The sequence below is a fragment of the Aotus nancymaae genome, unplaced genomic scaffold (assembly GCF_030222135.1).
Source record: "Aotus nancymaae isolate 86718 unplaced genomic scaffold, 86718_ANA_hifiasm-v0.15.2.pri h1tg000016l, whole genome shotgun sequence".
Classification (NCBI taxonomy): domain Eukaryota; kingdom Metazoa; phylum Chordata; class Mammalia; order Primates; family Aotidae; genus Aotus; species Aotus nancymaae.
Window position 1 is genome coordinate 24036263 of NW_026988428.1, and position 25039 is coordinate 24061301.

The following is a 25039-nucleotide window of genomic DNA, read 5'->3' on the forward strand; positions in this document are numbered from 1 at the left end:
CTCAAATTCGGTCTCAAGGCGCCAGAGGAGGTGTTTTAGCGGGGACTGGGATCCAGGCTGGAGTCGCGAACGGCGGGGTGTGAACGCTGGCGCAGCCCGGACGCCGCGGGGTCCCAGCCAGCCCAGGGCACTCGGCGCGGGGATCTGCGCCTCTCGCTCTCCGTTCCCGATGCCGCCGCCCGGCTGCTGATTGCCGCACCACCTTCCCTTATCGGCGTGGGGCCGTGAAGGTCCCTGCAGAGGCAGGAAGCCTCCCTTGGAAAGCAGGGGTAAGCGTGCGACCCCAGCACTGGTAGGGAGGCGGGAATTGGGATACGGGGACCCCTCCCGCCCCGGCTGCCAGCCTGCCACCCCTCCCGTCCCCCGGCTGTGGGAGATTCGAGGTGTTTCTGCCTGGGGACCCGGTGCGCAGAGGCTGTGCCGGCTGCAGCTCTCCCTCTGGCCGGGCAGTAGAGGGGATTTGCCCTTCCCCACGATTTGGGGCTTTCATTGGAGGAGTTTATCTGGGGGGTCTGCATGGAGGCCTGGGGAGGGACTGCGCTCAGCGCTAAGTGGGTTTGGTCTAGCGATCGGGTTTCCTTCCCCGATTCAAACCCCCTCAAAGCCGAATTCCTCTCAGTTCTTTGCGCCAAAATTAACTGACCTGGGAGACCCTGCACGTTCTGACAGATTTGCCCAACACCCTTCCGACTTGGTAACTTTATTTTGCCATCTAGCTTTTCATAAAGAATTACTATTTTTGTACACTTTTTTTTCCTTACCAGCTTTCCTGTATTACTAAGCACACTTTAGGTGTTTGAGTTTGTTCGTGTGAGTTTTAGGAAGTTGAGGGTGGCTACACTCCTGGAAATGCCCAGGATGTGTTTAGAGAATTGAGAATTTCATATTGACAAACAAGTAACAAATAGGTAGATATTTTTGTGGGAGGAAAAAATATATGTAGATTTTTTTGTGGGAGGAAAAAAATATCTAATTGTAAAATCATTTTCTAATGTAATTACAGATGGAGGTAAATTGTTTAACACTAAAAGACCTGATCAGGCAGCCCAGACTAGATTTTGCAATTGAAGATGGGGAAAATGCACAAAAGGTAAGCAAACGTAAATACTTGACTTTCTAATACATTAAAGATGGTGATGTTGAATTCAATTAAGTGTTCCAACATGCCATTTGTATTTGTATTTAAATATAATAATTAATATTGATGAACATTATAGAAACATTCTTTTTTAAAAACAGAGCCATCCGGCCAAAGTGTAATCCTAGCACTTTGGGAGGCTGAGGCAGGCGGATGGCAAGGTCAGGAGTTCGAGACCATCCTAGCCAATGTGGTGAAAACCCATCTCTACTAGAAAAAAAAAATACAATAATTAGCTGCGAGTGTTGGTGGGCACCTGTAGTCTCAGCTACTCAGGAGGCTGAGGCAGAAGAATTGCTTGAACCCGGGAGGCAGAGGTTCCAGTGAGCCGAGATCGCACCACTCCACTCCTGCATAGGAGACAGAGCGAGACGCCGTCTCAAAAAAAATGAAAAAATAGAACCATCCAAACCGTTATTGCTGCAATTGTACTCTCAGATATAGTGGGAAAAATAGGCAAGGTTACATGTAATGTTGTAACCCATTTATATAAGTCAAAAATACGCTGGCTACAGCAATCAACGTTTGTAGTACAGTTGTCAAGGGTCGTGTAGCTAATGCTCTGTAGGAATGCTAAGCCTCTGTTCCCAGGAAGATAGACCATTGTAGTTATAAATGCTGGATTATTAAAGTGCTGTGAAATGTTTTCATACCAATAAACTAGCTCCTAGAGGCTGTTGGATTCACCCAAGAGTAGACCTGTACCTACCATCAGGGAGATAAAGTGGCTCAACACATCAATATTTTCTGAATATATTACCATACTATTGCTAGTTTTGCACTGAGCCATTCCCTTCCATTTTGCACCCCTTGTGATTTGTAAGACCAAGCTGTTGTTTTCAAGAAACATTATAAAGTAAACTGGCCATAACAATGTCTAAGCTATCTGAGCATTTTTAGGCGGAGGCAAATAGAAATAACAAACCAAATTTTAGAAACTTTGAATATAAATCTGTGAGTAGCAACTTGGGCATTGAACCCTCTGAGTTCCTGGTCTTATTTTTAGGCTTAGCATCAACAATGAAACTCCTCAGTTGCAAAGCACCTGTCATATGAACCTCTGAAGAATACTTGATTATTGTTAATGTGGGATAGATGTGAAATTGTATGCTTCCCCCACATAGGGATACTTTGGTCCAGCATTTTGATTTATTTTTATTAAGCAAAGAAATACATAGTCCCCCTTATCCACAGGAAATGTGTTCTGAGACCTGCAGCGAGTACCTGAAACTGTGGATAAGGATTGCCATTAGTTGGAACACATTTTTGTTTACTCTGCTTATGTTTCCACCCCCAAATTTAGTGCCTTTTCCGTCTTAACTAAGCACTTACGTACCATGGCTATAACTTTTGCAGTTTGGGGTATGACAGCAAAACTAGCATGAATTTCTTTTTCATTCTTCACAATTTCACAGATAGGAGATTCATTCTTATAGTAGATCTTAGCAACCTTGGAGTATGGATTTTTTCTTTCCTTAAGTCAAGAACATTCACCTTTTCAGTTAAAAGAAGCACTTTATGACTTCGTTTTGGCATATCCAAATGCCAGCATCACTACTCTTGTGCTTTGGAGCCATTATGAAGTCAAATAAGAGTTACTCGAACATGAGCACTGCGATGCCATGAAGGTCAGCCAATAACACAGTGGCTGCTAAGTGACTAACGAAGGAGCAGGTAGTATCTACAGAGCAAATACACTGGACAAAGGGGTGAGTCACATCCCAAGCAGGACGGAGCAGGATAACATGAGAGTTCATCACACAGAATGGCATACAATTTAAAACTCATGAATTGTTTATTTCTGGAATTTTCCTTTTGATATTTTTAGACCACTATTGGCCACTGGAAGTGAAACCACAGATAAAGTGAAGAAAAAACAACTGGCCTTTTTTTTAAATTATCTAAACCATGAGGGTGGAAATGCCCAGACTTAACGTGTATATTCAGAGTTTGGGCTTTGAGAGTTTTAGAACAAGTCTTTGTTTTCCTTTCTAATTTGGATGGTTCAGCCTTGAAAGAATATGTATCCGTACATTTATATAAAAGTCTAAGTCAGTGCTCTGCTTCTCTTCTTCCTGGGTCAATGACTTTTATCAAGTGCCTTTGACAAGGACCCTTCTCCTCTAGCATCAGCAAGTGTTGTGTCCAGTCGAGTTTTCACGGTCTAATGTGTGTGGAAAAAAACTGACTTAAAGAGATTGGAAAAGCAGTGAAAATGTTTAGAATAGCGTGTATGAGTAGGGATTCTGTCCTCCCAAATAGAAGGCAAGAGATGAGAACAGAGTGCTTCCATATAGTTACTAGGAGGGGCTTCTGTCTCTCTTTTTCATGCTGCTGTGAAGTAAAGGAAGGATGCTTTCTAGGGATGATGAAAACATGGAGTTTAAGAGCCAAGGAGTCCTGGGTTTGATTTCCTGCTTTGCCAATTATTAGCTATGTGACTGTAAACAGATATGCTGCTATGAAATAAAGGAAGGATGCTTTCTAGGGATGATGAAAACATGGGGTTTAAGAGCCAAGGGATCCTGGGTTTTATTTCCTGCTCTTTGCCATTTATTAGCTATGTGACCTCAAACAATATATTTAGAAGGTCTTTCAACAAATATTTTTCATCCAGATGCTGGGGATATAGTGATTTAATGAGTTTCCTAATCTCCCTAAGTCCATTCTTTTCTTCCATAAACTGGAATGAATATATAGTACTCCTCACACTGAGTTTTTGTAAAGCACCCATAACCACATAGTCTTCACACTGTTTTGAATCAGACTGATAGCCTAAAGATAAACATGATGTCCGCCCTGCTCTCAGTTACCTGAGAGACTTTCAGGGGCCCAAATGTGAAACTATACTGTTGATTTGTTAAGTGCTATACTAGGAGTAGGAACAAAGTACTTGGGCAGAAAGAGGAGGAGGAAATAAATGCATGGGGATTTCAGAGAGAATTAAAAAGCTTCACAGGGGAAGGAAGATTTGGGCTAAGTCTTAGTGGATGAGAAAGCTCAACCTACAAGAAAGCAAAAGTGAACGAGATGGACATTTTAGGCAGAAGAAACAGCATGATGTATGGGCATTCCGAAAATGTTCATGAAATCAGAGTAGCTGGAAGCTAGTAGTGCTGAATTGTTCCTTCTTGGAATCCCTCTGGGGAATACATGGAGTGGTGTCCTGCTGGATCAGTGGTCATTTAGAGGATTTCTTTCTTGGCCATCTGCCCATTGGTCAAGGTCTGTAAGTACTGTCTTATGCATGCATTTTCTTAGCAGTTATGGAGAAACTTTTCTTTAAAACATACAGGAGTTTCCAACTTCATTACCCAAAGTTACTATCTATTTACAATATGCTTGAGACAACAAAAGTGGAAAACAGATAGTCTGGGGCAAAGAGGTTAGGAGAGCTCTGTGAAGGAGCTAGCACTTGAGCTACAGCTAGAAGGAATACTAAGTCTCAGGCAAGTAGAGAGGAGGGGAGCTAGTGAAGAAGTAGAAATGAGCATGGTTTATTTGGGGACAATGCCCAGACTTAATGGGCATGGGTGTTCTTTGAAGGTCATTCATCTCTTTTGGGAGTGGCTGAGAAAGAAGTTGAGTTTAGTTTGGAATATGTTTGTACCTGTGTGATTTACAGGTAAATAAGTATATGCAGAAGGCAGCAGGTGGCTTGATTTTGGAATTCCTGAAAGATTGTAGTCAGGTACAAATGGGAATTGTCAGCATACAGGTTGATTTTAAAGCCCTATACATGGGAGTGGCAAATAGTGAGAGACGGGCAGAGGGTTGTGTGTGGACTCCTGTGGTTTGGTTTGTAAGAGTGAAAATAGAAGGAGGCTGAGAAGGCACGGTCAGAAGTATGTGAAGAACCAGGAGAGAAACAGTGGTATCTCACAAGTTAAAGGCTGAGAGTTCTATAGAGCAAAGAATAGTCAACTGTCTTAACTGCTGCAGTGAGGTCAAGTAAGATATTTTGCCTCTGACTTGATCTGGCAACTGAGAGGTGACCTAAGTAAGAGCAGTGGATCAGAACAGACTGGTAGTTTGAGGGACCCCTAGGGTGTAGGTGGATGAAACCCTCAAATGTGGATTGCTTCTAGAAGGTGTGCTCTGGAAAGGAGAGTTGTTGGTTCATAACTAGAAGGAGACACTTTCTAACATGTAGTCATTGCAATAAGCCTTAAATAGTAGACAGAATTTTAACAGGCAAAGCCAGTGGCATTAAAGAGGAAGTGGTGGCGTGAGCACCAGCTTAGCTGTGATAAAGTGAAGGGCAGGTTTGAAAAGCAAGGGGACTGTTTGGACAGAATGTGGGATGTGCATGAGAGGGAACTGAAAAAGAAGTTGGCTAAATATGGCTAAGGGCCAATTACTGTGTATATTGTTTGAGATAACATGGTCAAAGCTGTATCTGACGCAGGAGCAGGAGTAGAACCGAGACAACCAAGACTTTTCTGTGGCAGCATAAACCAGTTTACCTAGAGTCAGTGTGCTGGTGTTATTAGTAATAATATTGAACATTTGTCACAGATGACAGAGTGCTTTTACCTTCTGAGCTCATCATCACAGCAACTCTATGGTAGGTAAGCCAAGGTATAGTACCTCTATTTACACATGAAAACTAGAGGACCATTTCACAGGATACATATCTCCAGACACTGTAATGGAGGGAGTGATTTCCAGGGTATTACAGGTCAGATTTCCTGAAGCAAATCTTACCTGGAGGTTAAGTGTGCAGGAGGTCTATTAGAAAGTGCTCTTGGGATCAATGCCTAGGGAAGGGATGGGAAGACATGGAATTGGACAGAGGGATAAGTGGAGCTGCCATACAGTCATAGTGGAAGTTACCCTCTGGGGATTTCTAGAGTAGCCGTTAGAGGAGTCCAGAGTTGAGGCAAGGAGGCCTTGCTTTTATATGTCTGTGCTACTTCTACCAGCCAGTGAGTATAGGAGAGGAAGTGGTGTGACCCTGGACGAGTCAGCCGTCTTCAGCCAAAGCAGTCTGGTTATGGGATGACTGTTGGCATTGCTTCCAGCAGCTGGGGAATGAGTCACATCTGAAGAGATCAGGGTTCGTCCCAGCATCCACTCCACAGCTAAGCAGCCTTGCTAGAAAACCCTGGAGATAGATAATTTCGTCTAAATTCCTCATTTTAATACATACGGAAACCTGCCCCCAGACAGAATGAACAGTTTGTCCAGGATCAAAAAGATACAAACAGCTGGGACACAAATCAGGTTTCCATTGCAGTACCCTTTCCACAGCCCTATACGCCATCAGCATAGCAGGACTGACAGATGGAGTGAGATGTGACTAGATTGCAGTTGACTTTCTCTCCACCTGAGTCCCTAGAAAACAATTGGTTTGGCATTTTTTTTCTCTTGACAATCATAACCTACATGACCTAACTCCCCTCCTACTTTAAGTATTCCGTAAACTTCAGTGAAAATATATCAAAGTGTATGAAGAAATAATTCATTCTCAGTTGCTCCCTCACTAGGGAAAAAGTAAGTCTATTGGAAGCAATGGAGAAGGCGTGTAAATCTCTGTCCACCCAGCATGCCTGGACCACACCCTCCACCATGAGGATACCTTTTGGAATAACTCATCAAAGCACAGTGTTTTCTGAGCACCTGCAGTGGGCAAGGCATTGAGCCAAAAATTGTGAAGAACAACACATGTGGAACTTGCTTCTTGACATTTTCAAGGGCACAGTCTTGTTATTGAGACAAGACACATCCAGGAAGTTAAATCGCAATATGATGTGCTGTAGTATATTTAGCTCAAAATGCCAGAGTGAATGGTAATAAAGAATAGGAAAGAGGGAAAAGATAATAGCTGTTTTATCGAGCGCTCACTATATGCCAGGAACTATCTCATAACCCTTGAGATTGGTATTTTTATGAACTTCATTTTCAGTTGAGAGAAATAAAGTACGTGAGGTACAGAAACTTGCCGCACTCACACTGCTGATAAGTAGGAGGGGAAGGTTAGCCGGCCCTGCATCCTGCATATATAACTATTTCCCATGCTGCCTCTCCCTAGGTGCTAGTGGGGATCAGTGGCCTGCTGGGTACCTTTGGTTGGAGATGTGAAAAAGATGACTTCCTCCCAGTTTGTACCCAGGACACAACCTCATTTTTAGATGCAGTATTTCAGAAAGTTCTGCCTTCAGCTATTTCTTGCATACCAATGATTTTACACTGAACGAGGTCATAGGTGACCTCAGGCAAGTTATTTGACTTCTCTGTGCCTCAGTTTCTTCATCTATACACTGGAAAAATAATAATACCTATGTCACAGGATTGGATGAGGAGTCAATACATGCAAAATACATGAAACAAAGCATGGCACATAGTAAACAGTAATTACCCTTGAGAGTTCACCTGTAGAAGCCTTTTATCAGAATAGCACACTAACAGGGACTTGTTAAAAGAGGTGGGTGGATGCAGCACTCTGGACCGGGTGCTTACTGTAGTATGAGAAACCGCCACTTCCACTCGCTCCTCTCCTTCCTCTTATACTGGGACAGAACGTTGCCATAGCTAGCATGCAGCTTCTGCTGATCCAAGGAGCAAGAGTTGCCTTGCCTACACAAACTCCAGTTTCTCCCAATAGTTTACCTCTTCACATGTTGCTCATTTATAGGAAAGCACTTATTGTAAACCACTGCTCAGCCAAAACCCAAGCATATAGTAGCTCTATAGAGTGTACAGGGAAGGAGTGACAGATAACTCATCTACCTTTGTGATTATGTAAGACACTGTTGACTGGAAGGGAATACTACAGAAAGAGCAGTATCTTTCTGTTTTTGAATATTGAATTCTCGAATTCTCATATTGAATTTTTGAAAATTTTTTTGGGGAAAGATATATTTTAATTACTTGGTAGTTCCAAAGGTGGATTCTATATACTTAGTCCTTTTTAACAGTGGGACCATCATTAATCTTAGAATTATTTAAGACAGTCTACCTCAAAGTATAGTCTGAAGGCAGGTGCTATTACACAGGCCATCACCAGGGTACAGAAAAATTAACTTGGGAGTTAAACACTTAAAAACCTCAATAGTCTAGGTGTGGTGGCTAATGCCTTTAATCCCAGCACTTTGAGAGGCTAATATGGGATGATTACTTGAAGCCAAGAGTTTAAGATGAGCCTTGGTAACATAGTGAGACCCCATCTCTACAAAAAATTTAAAAAGGCCAGGCGTGGTGGCTCATGCCTGTAATTCTAGCACCTTGGGAGGCTAAGGCAGGAGGATCACTTGAATCCAGGAGTTCAAGACCAGCCTGGGCAACATGGCGAGACCCTGTCTCTACACAAAATTTTAAAAATTAGCTGGGTAAGGCTGGGCGCGGTGGCTCATGCCTGTAATCCCAGCCCTTTGGGAGGCCAAGGTGGGAGGATCACGAGGTCAAGAGTTCGAGACCAGCCTGGCTAAAATGGTGAAACCTCATCTCTACTAAAAATACAAAAATTAGCTGGGTGTGGTGGCGTGCGCCTGTAGTTCAGCTGCTTGGGAGGCTGAGGCAGGAGAATCACTTGAACCCAGGAGGCAGAGGTTGCATTGAGCGGAGATCACACCACTGCTCTCCAGCCTGGCAACAGAGTAAGACTTGTGTGCACTGGAAATCCCAGCACTTTGGGAGGCTGAGGTGGGAAAATCACTTGAGCCCAGGAGTTTGAGCCTGCAGTAAGCTGTGATCACACCACTGTACTCCAGCCTGGGTGACAGAGCAAGACCCTATGTCCAAAAAATAAAATAAAGTATTTGGGTGTAGTGGTGTGTGCCTGTGGTCTCAGCTACTTGGGAGGCTAAAGCGAGAGGATTGCACATGCCCAGGAGTTTAAGGCTACAGTGAATCATGATCACACCACTGTACTCACCTAGGTAACAGAGTAAGACCCTATCTTTTTTTTAAAGAAAAAAAAAAGAAGAAAAATAAACCTCGGCACAAGTATTGCCACCATGTCTAAGCTTATGATCAGTGGTCTCTTCTTGTTGAAGAAGCTGTGGGTCAGTTTGAGTGACAAACTCAAATGGCAAATCACATCTGGTGGGAGTTGCATTACATATTAGTCCTATGAAGTAAGGTCACGTATCAGTTTGCCAGAGTTTGGAAATCTAAAGAAACTTATCCTTTATCTTGGGTAGTTTGAGATGCACTGCTCTAGGAGAATGACATTAGAGAGCTCTCTACGTTGGCTTAAAATGTGGGATTTTGTTGGGTGCTCTTCCATTCACTGGTTCTGCTACTAAGTGCTATATTAGCACTGGTGCGCATTGAACTACAAAAGCATTCTTGCTCTTCACTAGTCCATGCAAACTTGTAAATAGTGTTTTAAAAAAGATGACACCTACAAGCAATATGGACTCAACCCAGGTTGGTCCCCATAGTCCCCATCTGTTACAAACATGTAACAGTGACAGATATGTTGTGTTTTCTCTTACAGAGATACCATGAAAGATAGGTGTAAAAGGTGTAGCAGATTATAATCTACTTCTCATTGGAGCCACTCTTTGATTCCCATGAAGCCTTCTAATTTTCATTAGTCCTATCCTGATACTTTTCAGCCCTAAACACATAGTCCTGTTTGTATTTTCAAGTCTTAGTGAATGGTGGAAACAAAATGTACTCTTAGCTGATACCTGCCCTTTCTCATTCTTGCTAAAAGTCTCTTTTTTAAAATAGGAAAATATATTTGTTGATCGATCAAGAATGGTCCCGAAGACTCCAATAAAAAATGAACCAATTGATTTATCAAAGCAAAAAAAATTTACTCCAGAAAGAAATCCCATTACTCCAGTTAAGCTAGTCGACAGACAGCAGGCGGAACCATGGACACCCACAGCTAACCTGAAGATGCTCATTAGTGCTGCCAGCCCAGATATAAGGGACCGGGAGAAGAAAAAGGGACTATTCCGACGCATTGAAAACAAGGATGATGTATTTACAGATTCTCTACAGGTAAACAGACTGTGCTCCTTGGCAATTTTATGGAACTTAAAAAATTTTACCTGATTATTAAAAAGTCATAGAACTCTCAATTTTTCAGCTCCTATTGAGCCAAAAGCAGTGTCAAACTGAGTATCTTTTGATTTTATTACAGAAATCTCATTCTATCTTATTTTTCATAATGAATGCTTTCTTTACTATATGATACTCCTTGGACCAGGGCTCATTTAAAAATGATAAATCATTTTAAAGTAATGATATTTAATCATTTTTATTTAATGAAGGGATTTGGATTTTTAAAATGCTTCTGTGAATTTTAATTTTACCCAGATTTTAAGGATAATATTAATGTAAATATTTTTGGTTTAGGAAATTCCATTATTCTTATATATGACCAGTTTGTTAGTTTGGGGCTTTATTGAAGTTAAGCCATCTTTAAATTACCTGTTCTGTGGGGAAACAGAGCTGTTGAATAAGTAGCATGTCTATGCTGTGTAAAAATAATAATAAAAGATCAATTATTTTCATTTCCCATCAAGCTTTTTCCCAAACTTGCTAAGAAAAGTTTTACAGATTTCAGTATTCTTAGCGATTTTTCTCCTTTTGGCAGATTTTTTAAGCTATAAAAATTGCCAAAATGAAGAAATTGGGAAGAGAGAAGTGAAAAAAGATGTCTCGAATTACAACTTGAAATTCATAGAACAAAATGACTTTAATCTGTTATATACATTGCAGTGGGAAATCAGTGGTAGTACTAAGAGATTCTTTTACATAACTAAATACAAATCAGTCTTGAGAGTAGTTCCTAAAGGCTTGAAGCCAGAGGGATTTCACAATTCCTTTTTTAAGTCTGGGCTGTCCTTTGGCTTCCTTTCCATTTTATATTTGATATGAAACCCACAAGGAGCTGGTTTCTGAGGCCTTGAGTTCAAATTGCTAGCTGGGTGACTGGGGGAAATCTCTGCACCTCAGTTTACTCACTTGTAAAATGAGGGTTGTTGTACCTGTCCTGGTTTAAAACTACATAAGATTAAATGTGCCTCTTGTTGTCAAAGGCATATAAATATTAGATTTTTTGTAATTTCTTTTAACAAAAATATAGCAAAGTGACAATCAGCCAATGGAAATGATTAGTGACCTCTTTCACAAGGTAACATTGTTGATCTTACTTTGGTAGAACTAGTTGTTTAACACACCCCTAAAACAGTTAAAATTTTGGTTTTCTACTAGGCTTTATAGAGAGATTTTAGCTGATGAGTCACTAGAAGTGTTCACCACCTTTAGAAAGTAAATGCCTACAATTTCAATGGATTTAAAACAGACTTCCTTTTGAAATTGAGGACTTTAATATCTTTCAGCAGTGTTTCACAATTTTTGGTGTACAGGTGTTGTACATCTCTTGTCAGATTTATCTCTAGATTTCCAAGTTTTTTGATGCTATTGCAAATTGTATTTTTTATTTTAGTTTCAATTTCCAATAGTTTATTTCTAGTATATGCAAATACAATTGATTTTTTTTTTTTTGTATATTGATCTTGTATCCAGAAAGCTTACTATATACTGATGCTTTTAATGTCTGATGTATTCGATCAAAATCAAGTAGTTTAAGTAGTTTTTTTCTTTTAAGTTCAGTGGGTACATGTGCAGGTTTGTTACGTGAGTAAATTGAATTTAGCGAGTATTTGGTGTATAGATAATTTGGTCACCCAGGTAATCAGCACAATACCCAACAGGTATTTTTTCAGTCCTCACCTTCCTCTCACCCCTCTACCCTCAAGTAGGCCTTGGTGTCTATTGTTCCCTTATTTCTGTCTTTGTGTACTCGATGTTAAAACAGACTTTTAATACCTTTCTTAAACTAGTCTTCATTACCTTTTGTTAGACTATTTGATCATCTAAAATACACATATCTTTTGCAGTACCTTTAACACCATGAATCTACCGCTCAGCCCAAAAATTGATACAATGTAATTAATTTACATCTGTCCCCCCAACAGAGTAAGCACTCTCTTGAATTTGTATTTATAGTCTTAGGGGACTTGCTTTTGTCAATCAACATACATCCTTTAGGTTCATTTGTGTTTTTGTGTGTAGCCATGGTTCTTTCATTGCTCTATGATATTCCACTGCATGACTACACCACAATTTATTTCTTAATTCTCCTGTTTACAGCCATTTGGGTTGTTTGCAGTTTAGGGCTAGTACAGACTATGCTATGATATTCGTTCTTATTTATGTCTCCTGGTATACATATACAAAAGTTTCCCTTGGGCAGTGGTTCTCAAAGGGTGATCTGGAGACCTCAGAGTCTACAGACAATCTTTCCGAGAGTCAGGGAGGTCAAAACTATTTTCATAATTATATAAATACCTTTGCCATTTTTGAACTTTCATTCTCTCCCAAGTGTACACTGGCATCTTCCGGGAAGTACATGATGTGGCTATTGCAACAGATTGACTACAAAAGGCAAGCACAAATATCAGTTCTCTTCTATTAATCCGGAAACTAAATATTATATGAAATACCCCTTTCTTACAAAACATTTTAACTGTCTCAGTTTTCATTTCTAACATGGTAACTATCAATAGATAATCCCCATAAACAAAAAGCCCTGTGGAGTCCTCAGTAATTTTTAAGAACATAAAGGGCTCCTGAGAACAAAGAGTTTGAGAACTACTGTTTTGGGTACGTAACTACTGGTAGAGGTGCTAGGTCATTAGATATGCAGAGGTTCACAAGTTAATGCCAAATTGCTTTCCAAAGTACTGTTTGCCTCCCTCCAGTAAAATATAAACATTTAGCCATCCATATCCTTTTGACACTTGAAATTGTCAAATTTAGTAATTTCTGCTAATCTCATGACTATACAATGTGTATCTTTTTGTGATATTCATTTGCTTTTCTTTGATTACTCATGAGATTAAGTTTCTTTCCACATGTTTACTGGCCACCATGTTTTTTGCTCTTCTGTGAAATGCCTGTTTGTGTTCCTTGCCAATTTTTATTGGGTTTTTTTTTTTTTTTTGTCATTTTGATTTGTAGGAATTGATTATATATTGAAACTAAACCTTTATTAATTATGTGAGTTATATATCTATTCTTTCAGTTTGATAATTGTCTTTTCCCTTTATGTTATTTCTTGATGGACAAAAGTTCTTAAGTTTAATTTAGTTCATTTTTTCTTCTAAGAGTAATGTTTTTTGTGTCCGAAGAAATTCTTCCCTATTCCAAGGTTAGAAAAATATTCTCCTTTATTTTCTTCATTTAAAATTTGCTTTACCTGTTTAAATTCTTGATCCATTTGGAATTGCTTTTTGTGGATGGTGTGAGTCAAGAATGCAACTTTGATTTTCTAAACATATCATCAGTTGTCCCTGCACTATTTATTCAGGAGGTCTTTCTCCTCCCCTCAGCTGGGCTGGCAGTGCAACTGCTTTCATGTCAAAGTTCCATTTACATGTGTGTCTGTTTCTAGACTCTTCCTGTTCCATTGTCCATCCCTACCTCAAAACTCTATTGTAATAAGCAGGTAAAACAGAACCCTCAACTTATCTTTCTTCAGAGTGTGTGGGCTACTCTGGTCTGTTTGTTCTTCCATGTGTATTTTAGATAGGATTTTAATTGAGATTACATTTAATCTGGAGACTAAGAAGAATTTATCTCTTTAAGATACTGAGTTTTCTTCTCTGTGAAGACAGTATATTTCACTAAATTTTAAGTATTCTTTAAAATCTTAAGTTTTCATATTTTATGCAAATAGATTTTTGCTTGATTTATTCCTAAAATCCTTATCGATCTTGTTGCTTTCGTAAATGATATCTTTTCAATTCCTTTGCTGTTACTGTTGTACAGGGATGCAGCTGATTTAAAAAAACATATTCTCTTGTATTCAACTACCTTGCTAAATTCTTTTATTATTTTTAATGATTTGTCTGAGATTCTTTTGAGTTTTTTGTGTAAACAGTGATATCTTCTGGAGAAGGAAAGTGGCTGATTCCTTTCCAGTCCCTGTGCCTCAGTTTCTTTTTCTCGTCCCCACACATTGACTAGGATCTTCAATCTGATGCAGAAGAGAAAGTGATAATGGGCATCCTTATCGTTTCCTGACTTTAAGGGACCACTTCCAGAGTTTTACAAATAGACGTTTGCCATTGTGTTTTCATGAATACCCTTCATTGAAGAAGTTCTCTGTTATTCTGAGTTTTTTAAAGGTGTTTTTGAAAATCATGAATGACTGTTAAATTTATCAAATGTTTTTTCTGAACCTATAGAGATAATTATATCACTTTTCTCTTTGAATCTGTTCATTGAAAAGCCTTTTACTTTCTTGGGGCTTGAATGGAGCCCCTTTCAATTGTGGGTAGAGGAGACAGGATGCTGCTAGTTTAATGTATTTACAAATAAAGAATAAGGAAGAATATGATTGGACTGCCTTCATTCACTTTCATTAACCTTTGGTCAATTGTGAAATATAAAACAGTTTGATGAAGAAGGCAGGCCAGTGCATCTGAAACTTCCCTGTCAATAGAAATCACCTAGGATCTTATGAAAAGGCAGATTCTGATATAGCTGATGACAGATTCTACATCTCACAAGCTCTTGGTGATGCTGATTCCACAGGCCCAGCGAGTGCACTAGTAGCTAGGCTGTAACAACCAGTAAATGACTTACATTTTTCATTTGTCAAACTTTTAACTAATAGACTCAGTCTCAAATTATAAAGGAGAAAAAAAAGTCAGTCCAGAGGAGACAATAGATAAAACATTCAAGGAATTAGATTAGGAAACTTATTTTAACCAGAATCTAGGATGGTATGCATTGAGGTGTCCCCCCAATTTGCCAGTACTGACCATTGCCATTTCTCCATTAGTATGTTAACTGTGACATCTTCCCCCTCCCTTCTATCTGCCCTCTGTAGCTTGATGTTGTTGGGGACAGTGCTGTGGACGAATTTGAAAAGCAAAGGCCAAGCAGAAAACAGAAAAGTTTAGGACTCCTGTGCCAGAAGTTTCTAGCTCGCTATCCAAGTTATCCCTTGTCAACTGAGAAAACTACCATCTCTCTAGATGAAGTTGCTGTCAGTCTTGGTATGTATCATCAGATTACCTGGAGGCCTGTCTCCAGTTACTGTGGGAAACTGGTTTTCTTGGGCAGGCCGAAGACTTCAGGTAGTGTGGGCCCTTCAGTTGGGTGAAGACAGAGGAACAGGCACAGATTCCTTTGTCATCATCAAATTTCTCTTCATTATACAAAGAATTTGAGGGAGACTTTTAGACCTGAGGACCAAACAAGAATACAGTCTTTTTTAACCTTAAAAAATATTTTATAATGAGTAATATTTTTTATAATAGAGTTACATTACAAATTAGTATCTCATATTTTAAATTCATCTTACTTCAAACAGATGCAAAAATATTTAGAAATAGCCTGCTTTGTATTTTTAGTAATGCTTCCAGCAGTTCAGAACTGGTGTTATTTCAACTTCGTAAAGCACGATTTGAGAGCAAGAGCATTATGTTTAAAGTCCCATACGATGATTGGTACAGCAAGTGGGGTCAAACTAGAAAAAGGTCATTTGGACATAACTCACACAACTAACCCTTATAACAAAGAGGAATCCACGTGTTCACATGCATGAGTGCATGATTTGAGTTGGGTGTGTGTGCTGGAAGTATGTGTACACCTGCTTCAGAATAGAGACCCCTAGTGGACATTGCAGTTAGTTCCCGAAAGAACATATTGTTGACATTTGTTAAATAAGCAGAAATTACAATGGCTTGAGGGTGTCAGGGTGTCCCCTTAAAAATAGGAAGGTTTTACATACACACAAAAAAAGAAAAAGTTCTGAAGAAATCAGCTAAATAAATAAATGATAGATTATAATTTTTAGTTTGTTTCTTAGTTCTATTTCTTCCATATCCTAGAGAAATGTGCCCAATAGAGGAAGGTCAACCTGAATTATTCAAGCTGAAAGCTAAATAGATTTTGGTTGTGGGAAACTGAGATGAAGAAACAGTGGGTTAAGATGAGAAGACCATGGGCTGGGCTTTGGATCACGTAGGGCTAGGTTTGAAGCCCAGCTCAGCTCTCTAATTTATAGGCTATAAGAGCTTTAAAAGGTGAATTAACCTTTTTTTTAATCTATAACTTAGAGACCACAGCACGTACCTTGCAGAGACATAGCAAAGTTAGGGATAATGTCAGTAACATGCCAAAGTCAATGGCTGGCATGGTGAGCTCTTATTATTATGAGGAACAGTTTCTGATCAGCTCTTACTAGAATGTCAATACCCTAGCTGCCCTATCCCCCTCTATAGATAGGAAGAGAAAGTAGAGTGCTATGGTTTGGGGGCTGATTTGGAGCCCAGAAGTGTAATATAGTATTCTAGGATTGGGGGCAGTTAATCAAGAAAGGGAAAATGAGCCAACCGAACATCAAAAAATGGGGTCCCTTGCTGGCCCTGGGGTGTATCAGTTGCATTCACATGACATTTCTAATGGGAAGGTGTATGGAATGTTACACTCAACAGGAAGTGTTAATATATGAAAACAGACTGGAATAAAGAAGCAGGAAGTTTTGGGCAAGGAACCGCTGACTGTTCCTGCCAGCACCTTCCAGCAGCCATGATGAAGAGCCAGTTGAGGCTCTTAGGTCCAGGGTCCTAGAAACTAGTCTTACAGTAATGAAGGTAAAATGACAGATCGTCTGATATCCTTCTCATTGGGGTTCATGAAGCCTACTTCCTCTATATACCCAATTTCCATTAAGGAGTCTTGCACTGGTGTCACTGCGGAAAACAAAGGATTAGATGTTGGAGGGCTGTGTTACATCCCAGGGTGGACAGAAAAGTGGATTCCTACTTTCATATGGCTCCAGATTGTTGCACACATCCCCATGTTTTGGCTGCCTGGAGCAGAACTCCAGGGATTTTTATGGGTTTCCCAATGACTCCTGATTACCCAGACCTGCCAAACAAGCATGCTGTCTTTTCATGTGACATCATAAAATGGGGTCCCTTGCTAGAAGCTGTTTCACTGATGAATATCTTTTGGGATTGAGTCTGAACTCAGTGCTACATCCCGGGTTACAGGCCACAAGACTGTATTTAACTAAGGATGTGCAGAGCATTCAAATTACATTGTTTTCCAGATTCTGGTGCCATGTAGATTTGACATTGTTGGATATCATGGGTAACAGTTTAGAGAATTGGGAGTGACTTAATAGCACAGCCTAGGAAACTATTTTTCTGGGCTGAGAATTTTTAGTAAGTTCCATCAGCAACTAAGGGAAGCTTAGCAAAAATTAGTAAATCCTTGACCATATAACTAATCCTATGATTGGGATTAATAGAATGACCTCAATATAAAAGAAAAAGAAGATTGAATGCCAGGGAAAAGTGTTCTGACAGAGCAAGCCCTCAGAGTAACCTACCGGTCTTGAGACCTGTGCAGTGGAACTTTCTGGTGCACTAGCCAGTGGGCAGTTAAACTCAGTTCAGATGAAAGAGCTAAGGGATTGTGCAGGCAGGCAGTTGCCATGTTGGTTTTCACCAAAAGCACCTACTAAACACCCACTGTGCTTCCTGAGAATCATTGAGAATCTCCAGGTGGTCAGAAGCTTCTTTTATTTTCCCTTCTTGGGATGTCTAGCCACTAGATGGAGACTTAACAACTTATTATCGAATATAAACTAACAAAACAGAGGGGCATATGGCTGGCCCTGGGGTGTCAGTTGCAGTCACATGACATTTCTAATGGGAAGTTTTATAGAATGTTATGCTCTAAACAAGATGTGTTAATATATGAAAACAGACTGGAATAAAGAAACAGGCAGTTCTGGACAAGGGGCTGCTGCGTGCTCCTGCCAGCACCTTCCGGCAGGCATCTGGCACCAAAGCCTGAGCTTATGAGGGTAACAAGCCTTTCAGGGTCATGAGCTGAAATGTTCTGATTGACTGTGAAATGCCTCTTTATGCATGTGATAGAACGTCCTTTCAGTTCCAGAGTTCTCATTGTAATTTGGTATATTTCTCATGTTAAATTTTTGAAGGGCCAACAGCTACATTCAGAGTCTGCCCTGATTATATAACAGCTCCTGGCAAGTGAAATGAAAGAAGGCATCTTTGTAGCTGGGCTGGTTTTCTGTAAGATGCCTGGAGGCTTTTGCTATGGGCCCAAGGGTCTGTTGCACAACAGAATGAGTCACAGACATGAGATTTTTAAAATCTGTTTCTGCCGTGACCTCTTATGCTAGCAGGGATTTTAGGTATAACCAATGTCATGACAAAAGTATTTATTTAAAATTAACACCTACTGGAGACTCTATATTTACACTTACATTTCATCCTCGGTATTATTGAGATAAATACAAAGGCACAAAAAGGTTAAGTAACTTCCCAAGATCACCCAGCTAGTAAGGCATAAATCAGGGATTCAAATTTAGGCAGTCTGACCCCAGAGCCCCACACCCTCAACCACTTTAAGTGTTTTTTGCTGGGTTTGATGGACAGCTTATAATCCTAGCTGCCTTGGGAGTGTTGGGAAAGCGAGCTGCTGAGCCTCATGGTTTGCTTGTACTGGAGTCTCTGTGTTTCACTTTTGGGCTGTGTGCTGGGTTATGATGAATGCGAACACAGAGAATTGTCAATAGCCATGATGAACAAAAGGAGACTCCCATGTTGTTCCAACCCCGGCTCTGGCTTCCTTCGGTAATATGAGAAGGGTATTCAAGCCCTTGACACCTGCATTTCCAATTCAAAATAGAAAACGTAATATTTGCACCTGTTTTCCTTACTGGTCCATTGACAGCATTATCAAGGTAATTTTTTTATATCATTCAAACTCCATGAAAGCGTAGATAGTATTGTCCAATAGCGAAGTGTCAGTTTTTAGGCACAGTTGATTTTGTAGTCTGCATAATTAGGAGTACAAGTCATAGTCAACCATCCATTCATCAAGTGTCCATTAGGCACACTGTTATGTGTGTTGCTCAGTCCACCCATTTCAGCATGCTGAAGTGTTTGTGTGGTTTGCCTAACAGGTCTAAAGAGCAGCTGCTATATTATTTATGTCAGACAGATGGAACTATCACCATCTCTAGATAGATGTTTTATCTTAGATATTTTTAAGGGTTGGATCTGAAGAAGTAAAAAGAAAAATAATTTCTATTGCTTGCATCCTTGCAGGTCGAATCCCTTGAGCATCCACACAGGGGGCATTATATTGGGGATCAGACAAAGTAGTTCACAGACATAGTCCAGGCCCTCAAGGAACTTGTCTTCAAAAATGTTTGTCTGCATGATGTCTGTTGGCCTCTGTTTTTCAAACAGGTGTAGAAAGGAGACGCATCTACGACATTGTAAATGTGCTGGAGTCACTGCATCTGGTCAGCCGGGTGGCTAAGAATCAGTATGGCTGGCATGGACGGCACAGCCTGCCAAAAACCCTGAGGAACCTCCAGAGACTAGGAGAAGAGCAGAAATATGAAGAGCAGATGGCCTACCTCCAACAGAAAGAGCTGGACCTGATGGATTATAAATTTGGAGAACGTAAAAAAGATGGCGATCCAGATTCCCAGGAACAACAGTTACTGGATTTCTCTGAACCCGACTATCCCTCCTGTAAGTCCATTGTAACTTCATGAGTAATGGCAGAGAAAGGGCGAGTGATGGTCTCCTCTGCAAAGAGTCACTGCTCAGATGAGAAGTGCCAGGTTGACAACCCTGGAGAGAGACGTCCTCTTATTCTCTTCACTGAAGAAAAGGAGGCAGATGGCCCCCCAACTGGACTGCCTGCTCGACCTCATTTAAATAAACCTGGCTCATGGCAGGTCACTCGTGTTTGGCCTGTTGGGAGAATAGATCACTAGCAGTACTCCCATTTATAGATAGGCAGCCCCATGCTGGTTGTTTTTGTACAACTGTAAGATTTACTTTGAAAAAGTTATCTTTTTAAAGAATTTTATCTAATTATATACTGGAGTAGACTACTTAGGAAAGAACTCTGTTCGAAGAAAATGTTGATAAGAAAGACAGACAACCTCTGTTTTCATTTGGAGAATTTTTATTTACATCAGCATGGTTCTTCCTTCCCAATTCATATTTATCCTCTTCTTGTTTTAACCAGTGATCTTCATCCCTTTTGCTAAGATGACAAAGTACAAGTGCAAATATAAGAAATAGAAATAGAAAGAAAAGTGGGCCTGGTTTTCATTAGATTCACTGCCTCATGCCTTTTAGTTCCACCCCATGAGCCAGTACTTATCTTAATAACCAGAGAAGACAGCCATCTGTCAGGGATAGTTTGCCTGCCATCCACAAGAGCACATATCTAATCTGTCTCCTGTTTATATATAGCTCATTTATTCACATATTTCTGAAAAGAAATGGAAGAGGCGGGCATCTACTATGTTTAGGGTATAGTCTAGATATTGCGGGCACAGAGAATAAAAATGGAGTTCTTGCCTTTGAGAGGAGAGTTGATGTTCTGAAAACAATTCTATATTCCTACCCTATCCTTTTATCCTTTTACATTAATCTTTCCAAGACGTTGCTTCAGGAAAACTACCACATGGATTCTATTATAGGAAGTGTAAGTATAAAGCATCGAGTGGTTTAAAATATGCATCTCAGAGTTTATGCCTACTGTAGAGTAATTTTACGAGCCACAAGAAAATCTGTCTCATTTCTTCCTGAGCTAACTTCTGTGCTGTGTATCCAGTAAGCTTCTGCCTTTGACAGGGGTGATCTTTCCATGTGCTGGTAGGGCTAGATCATTTTGGCAAGCCGCAAGTATCGTCTTTCTTGTAGAAAATCATATGCTTTAATGCTTTTGTTTCATTCCTTGTGTAGCATCAGCAAACAGTAGAAAAGACAAGTCTCTGAGAATTATGAGCCAGAAGTTTGTCATGCTGTTCCTCGTCTCCAAAACCAAGATTGTCACTCTGGACGTGGCTGCCAAAATACTGATAGAAGAAAGCCAAGATACCCCGGACCATAGTAAATTTAAAAGTAAGTCTTCACCTACATCCACTTACTAACACAAAAAGGGCGGGATTTCATATGTTGATATTTTCTGCTTCCAAGATTATATATATATATATTGTTTTTGACATGCATACTCCTTTCCTGCATTCATAAAGGGTTTTGGTGCTGTGACAGGTAAGTTAGTCACCGACTAGAATTCAGCTTAAAGTCCTGTCAGTGCCTTTCCCTTGATGGTTTCAGTGGACAGTGAAAAACAGAACACTATCCTGAGAACGCCGGTCAGGGAGGGTGTGAATTATTTTGCATTTCTCTTTAGTATTGCTACATCCAAGACAGAATGTCTGAGTTTTCTTTCCCCTTTTTTCCCCACCCCCTGCATACTCTTCTGAAGGGTGGAGATGAAAATTGTCTACAGGTAAGAACCAGAAGAATGGCCAGGGTAAGGGTGGTGGGACATGGACAGGGAGAGAGTTTCCAAACATCACACTCAGTGCATCCTCCTTTTCTGTCCAGCTCTGATACTGAGCCACATGCCCTGGGCTGCTGGTAGCCTGTTCAAGCCCCAGGAAACCATGAGCTCAACATATTCTAGCTATTTTTTGTTTCCAGCTGAAATTACAGTCACCTTTGTGTGAAATGGCTAGATAGAATCAGGATTGGGAAAAATAAAGCTGCATCTAGGGTGAATGCTTACTATTTCTGGATGATAATTCAAACTCCTTTGCTTGATCTTAATGCTGAGGTCAAATGGGTTTCCTACCTATAAATCAATTTCTTAAATAGAAAATACTTTGTGGTCATGATCTTGCCTGCTTAATGTGCTACCACCCCTTCTGAGTATTTCATGTAGTTTGTACATTTTTAAGTGTTTCTACCAAAACCACTTAACATTCAGGGGAGGCCCGTTCCACCCCTTCTCACTGGGTGGCTGGAATGCTACAATTTCAGGTGAGGGGCTGCCTATCTTTCACACATTGTAGTGTTGACCTTGAGCATCCTATGTGCCCAGGAGTGCAGCCTGGCAGGAAGCTCTGGGGAATCCTTGTCATTTTCACAGACCACCTGCCTGGTGGACCTGGTGCCACAGTCTCCTGCTGGGAGAAACTCAGGGCATGCTTTTGACGTGCCATGTCAGAATTACATTTACTAAGCCTTTAATTACAGCCCATTCCCTCCCTTGGTGATTTTGCAATTACGGTGCTCCCTGTGTGTCACCAGGTGCCTCTTGCAAGAGGTGTGAAGTTGTGGAAGTGAAAGGACACACTGACCTTCCCTTAGCCTTCAGATACTGCAGGTTCATAAATCCTGGGTGATTTTATGACAGAGCCACTGATCTCATCCCAACCTGCTGCTTTCCATCCGAGGTTTATATGGTAGCTGAGAAAAGTTACCTGTCACATAAACTAAACTATGTCATGGTGTCACAGGCGGCATGACCATAATTGTGTTTTATATCTTCAAGCAAAGGTACGACGCCTCTATGACATAGCCAATGTTCTGACCAGCTTGTCTCTGATAAAGAAAGTGCATGTAACAGAAGAGCGAGGCCGTAAACCAGCCTTCAAGTGGATCGGGCCGGTGGACTTCAGCTCAAGTGGTAAGGTGGTGTGGTTTTGCTAGCAGGCTGTTTTATTTAGAATTCTCAGTTCCTTTTCCCAGTCTCACATCTACTACACAGTGAGACTGATCTTTTCCCATGTCACATACAAAATGAGACTAGTGACTCCACTCTTGGAACAGTTAACATTAGCCTGCAATTGGTGCGTGCTGGTTTGCCCACACATAGTAGGAAAGGAAATAGCGTTTATAACTTGGGGGTTTCTGTAACTACTAAATTATAGCTATTTTGCTGTTTAAATTCTGTTCTAAAGCTTTTTCCTGAAAGTTTGGGACCAAGAATTAAAAATGACACCTCTTTTGAGCTCCAGTTGTTTCTACATTAGCACAATAAAACATGGTTTTTCTTTGAAATTTGACGTAATATAAAAATTATGAGTAAAAATCACATCAATTACTATCACAAAATTAATATGTGTTAAGATTGCATCTACATATAGTGTGGATGTAATGGACATGTTTTCTGTAATTTATTTAAAAGGTTATAAATATCATAATTTTATAAAACCGGAGTCAAAGAGGATATTATCTTCTACTTATTTCATGGGTAATACGGGAGCAATCAGGGACTAGATCCAACTGCACCAGCTACTTTACATGTAGCTGTACTGCCTGGGAAAAAGCCATTAAAGTTATTTTTAAATTACCTTTCCAATTTTAGTGTTAATGGTATAAATGTGAGCCACTTATCCCAGGCTTATAAATATATGCCTCTCCACCTCACTTGTAGCACATTATTCACTTAGGATCTAGATGAAACCACTTAAAATCAAGTATAACAGATTCAACCCAGCGTACACGCTGAGTGTAGACTCTGTGCCAATGACTATGCTAAGGGCCCTGAGAGAGTGAAGATGTGAGTGACAGTCCCCACCTGCATGCAGCATACCACTTTTCCATTTTCTGCTTTCTGCCTCTGGTTTCTCCTCTTCTTTTCACCTGTGAAGCCCTCTTCTTTTTAACAAGAAAATATTCCCAACCTTCAAGATCTGGCTCAAATGTCAACTCCTCCATGAAGTTTTCCCTGATAGCCCAGAGCAGAGTGTTTCATCTGAACGCTTGCAATTGAGTATTGTGCTGTTTGTGGTGGGTGAGGTTGATATGGTGGTGTCATCCCTGCCCTACACGTTTAAGACCAGACATCATCTTTATTCATCCTTGATTACCCCATAGTATCCAGAATAGTGCCTTACTCACTTTAGTCAGTTAATGAGCTTCTATAATTAGGCATATAATTAGCATACATTTGAAAGTTAGGAGAGCAATTACACGCTAGACAGAGTGGTACTGGCTCTATAGGCATTCAGAGAGGATACAGATTAAGTTCTGGTGGGCTGTTGGGTTTTGGAGGCATGAAGAGAACATGGGATAGAAAATAATGAGATACGGTGTGATCAGTGGGGACTGCATTTTTGGAAGACCTCAAAAATTGAGCCAAGAAATTTGGACTAGATGTGATAGAATTAACAGAGTCTTTGGACAATGATTAAAAGAGAGGAAGGAATCAAAGGTGGTAGGTAGTACCATTAAAGAAAAGAAGATCACTGGGCCGGGCATGGTGGCCTATAATCCCAGCACTTTGGGAGGCTGAGGCAGGTGATCACCTCAAGTCAGGAGTTCATGATCAGCCTGACCAATATGCTGAAACCCCGTCTCTACTAAAAATACAAAAATTAGCCAGGTGTGGTGGCATGCCCCTATAATCCCAGCTACTTGGGAGACTGAGACAGGCGAATCCCTTGGACCCGGGAAGTGGAGGTTGCAGTGAGCCGAGATTATGCCATTGCACTCCAGCCTGGGTGACAGAGCAAAACTCCGTCTCAAGAAAAAAAAGAAAAGAAGATAGCTGGAAGATGGCGGCTGTTGAGAAGTCGAGGAGTTCATGTAGTTGCACCAAGGGACAGAAGTGGGAGAACTCTCTGATTTGACATGGTAGAAAGACTTTGGAGGCAGGTCAGGAACATTAAATTGGATGTATTTTCTCTACCCTTCAGAAACCTGGTCTTCTTTCCATATTCCCTATTTCATTTCTGATAACATCAAGTCCCTTTTGATTCCTTGAGCCACTCTTTACCCCTTGCCTAGCAGTTTCTCACAAATTTCATAAATGTCTTTCTCCTCTTCTTTCCTACCAGCATGGCACAGTGTATTATGAATGGTATTTTCTTGGTAACAGCTTTATCAAGGTATTATTGATATGCAATAAATGGCAGGAAATTAAATTGATAATTCAATAAGTTTTTTATATGTGTGTACCTGTGAAATCATCAAGATAATGAACATACCTGTTACCTTCAAAAGCTGCCTCCTGCCCCTTTGTAATTCCTCCCTCTTGGTCCCCACACCCTTCCCC

At 40.4% G+C, this 25039-nt stretch overlaps 1 protein-coding gene across 2 annotated transcripts in view; it reads left to right on the plus strand.

Moving 5' to 3' along the window:
• The first annotated feature begins 218 nt into the window (after positions 1-218).
• Positions 219-25039, plus strand: part of E2F7 (E2F transcription factor 7) — a 45650-nt gene continuing 20829 nt past the window's right edge. Inside the window, exons 1-7 of one of the 2 annotated variants that reach the window (XM_012442098.3) lie at positions 219-269; positions 1004-1090; positions 9821-10096; positions 15003-15171; positions 19414-19704; positions 20935-21093; positions 22532-22666. In XM_012442098.3, coding sequence (XP_012297521.2) covers positions 1004-1090; positions 9821-10096; positions 15003-15171; positions 19414-19704; positions 20935-21093; positions 22532-22666 — 1117 coding nt within the window. In that variant the 5' untranslated portion in view covers positions 219-269. Of the gene's footprint in view, positions 270-1003; positions 1091-9353; positions 10097-15002; positions 15172-19413; positions 19705-20934; positions 21094-22531; positions 22667-25039 lie in introns of those variants that run through there. The other variant, XM_064376952.1, reaches the window with a different exon arrangement.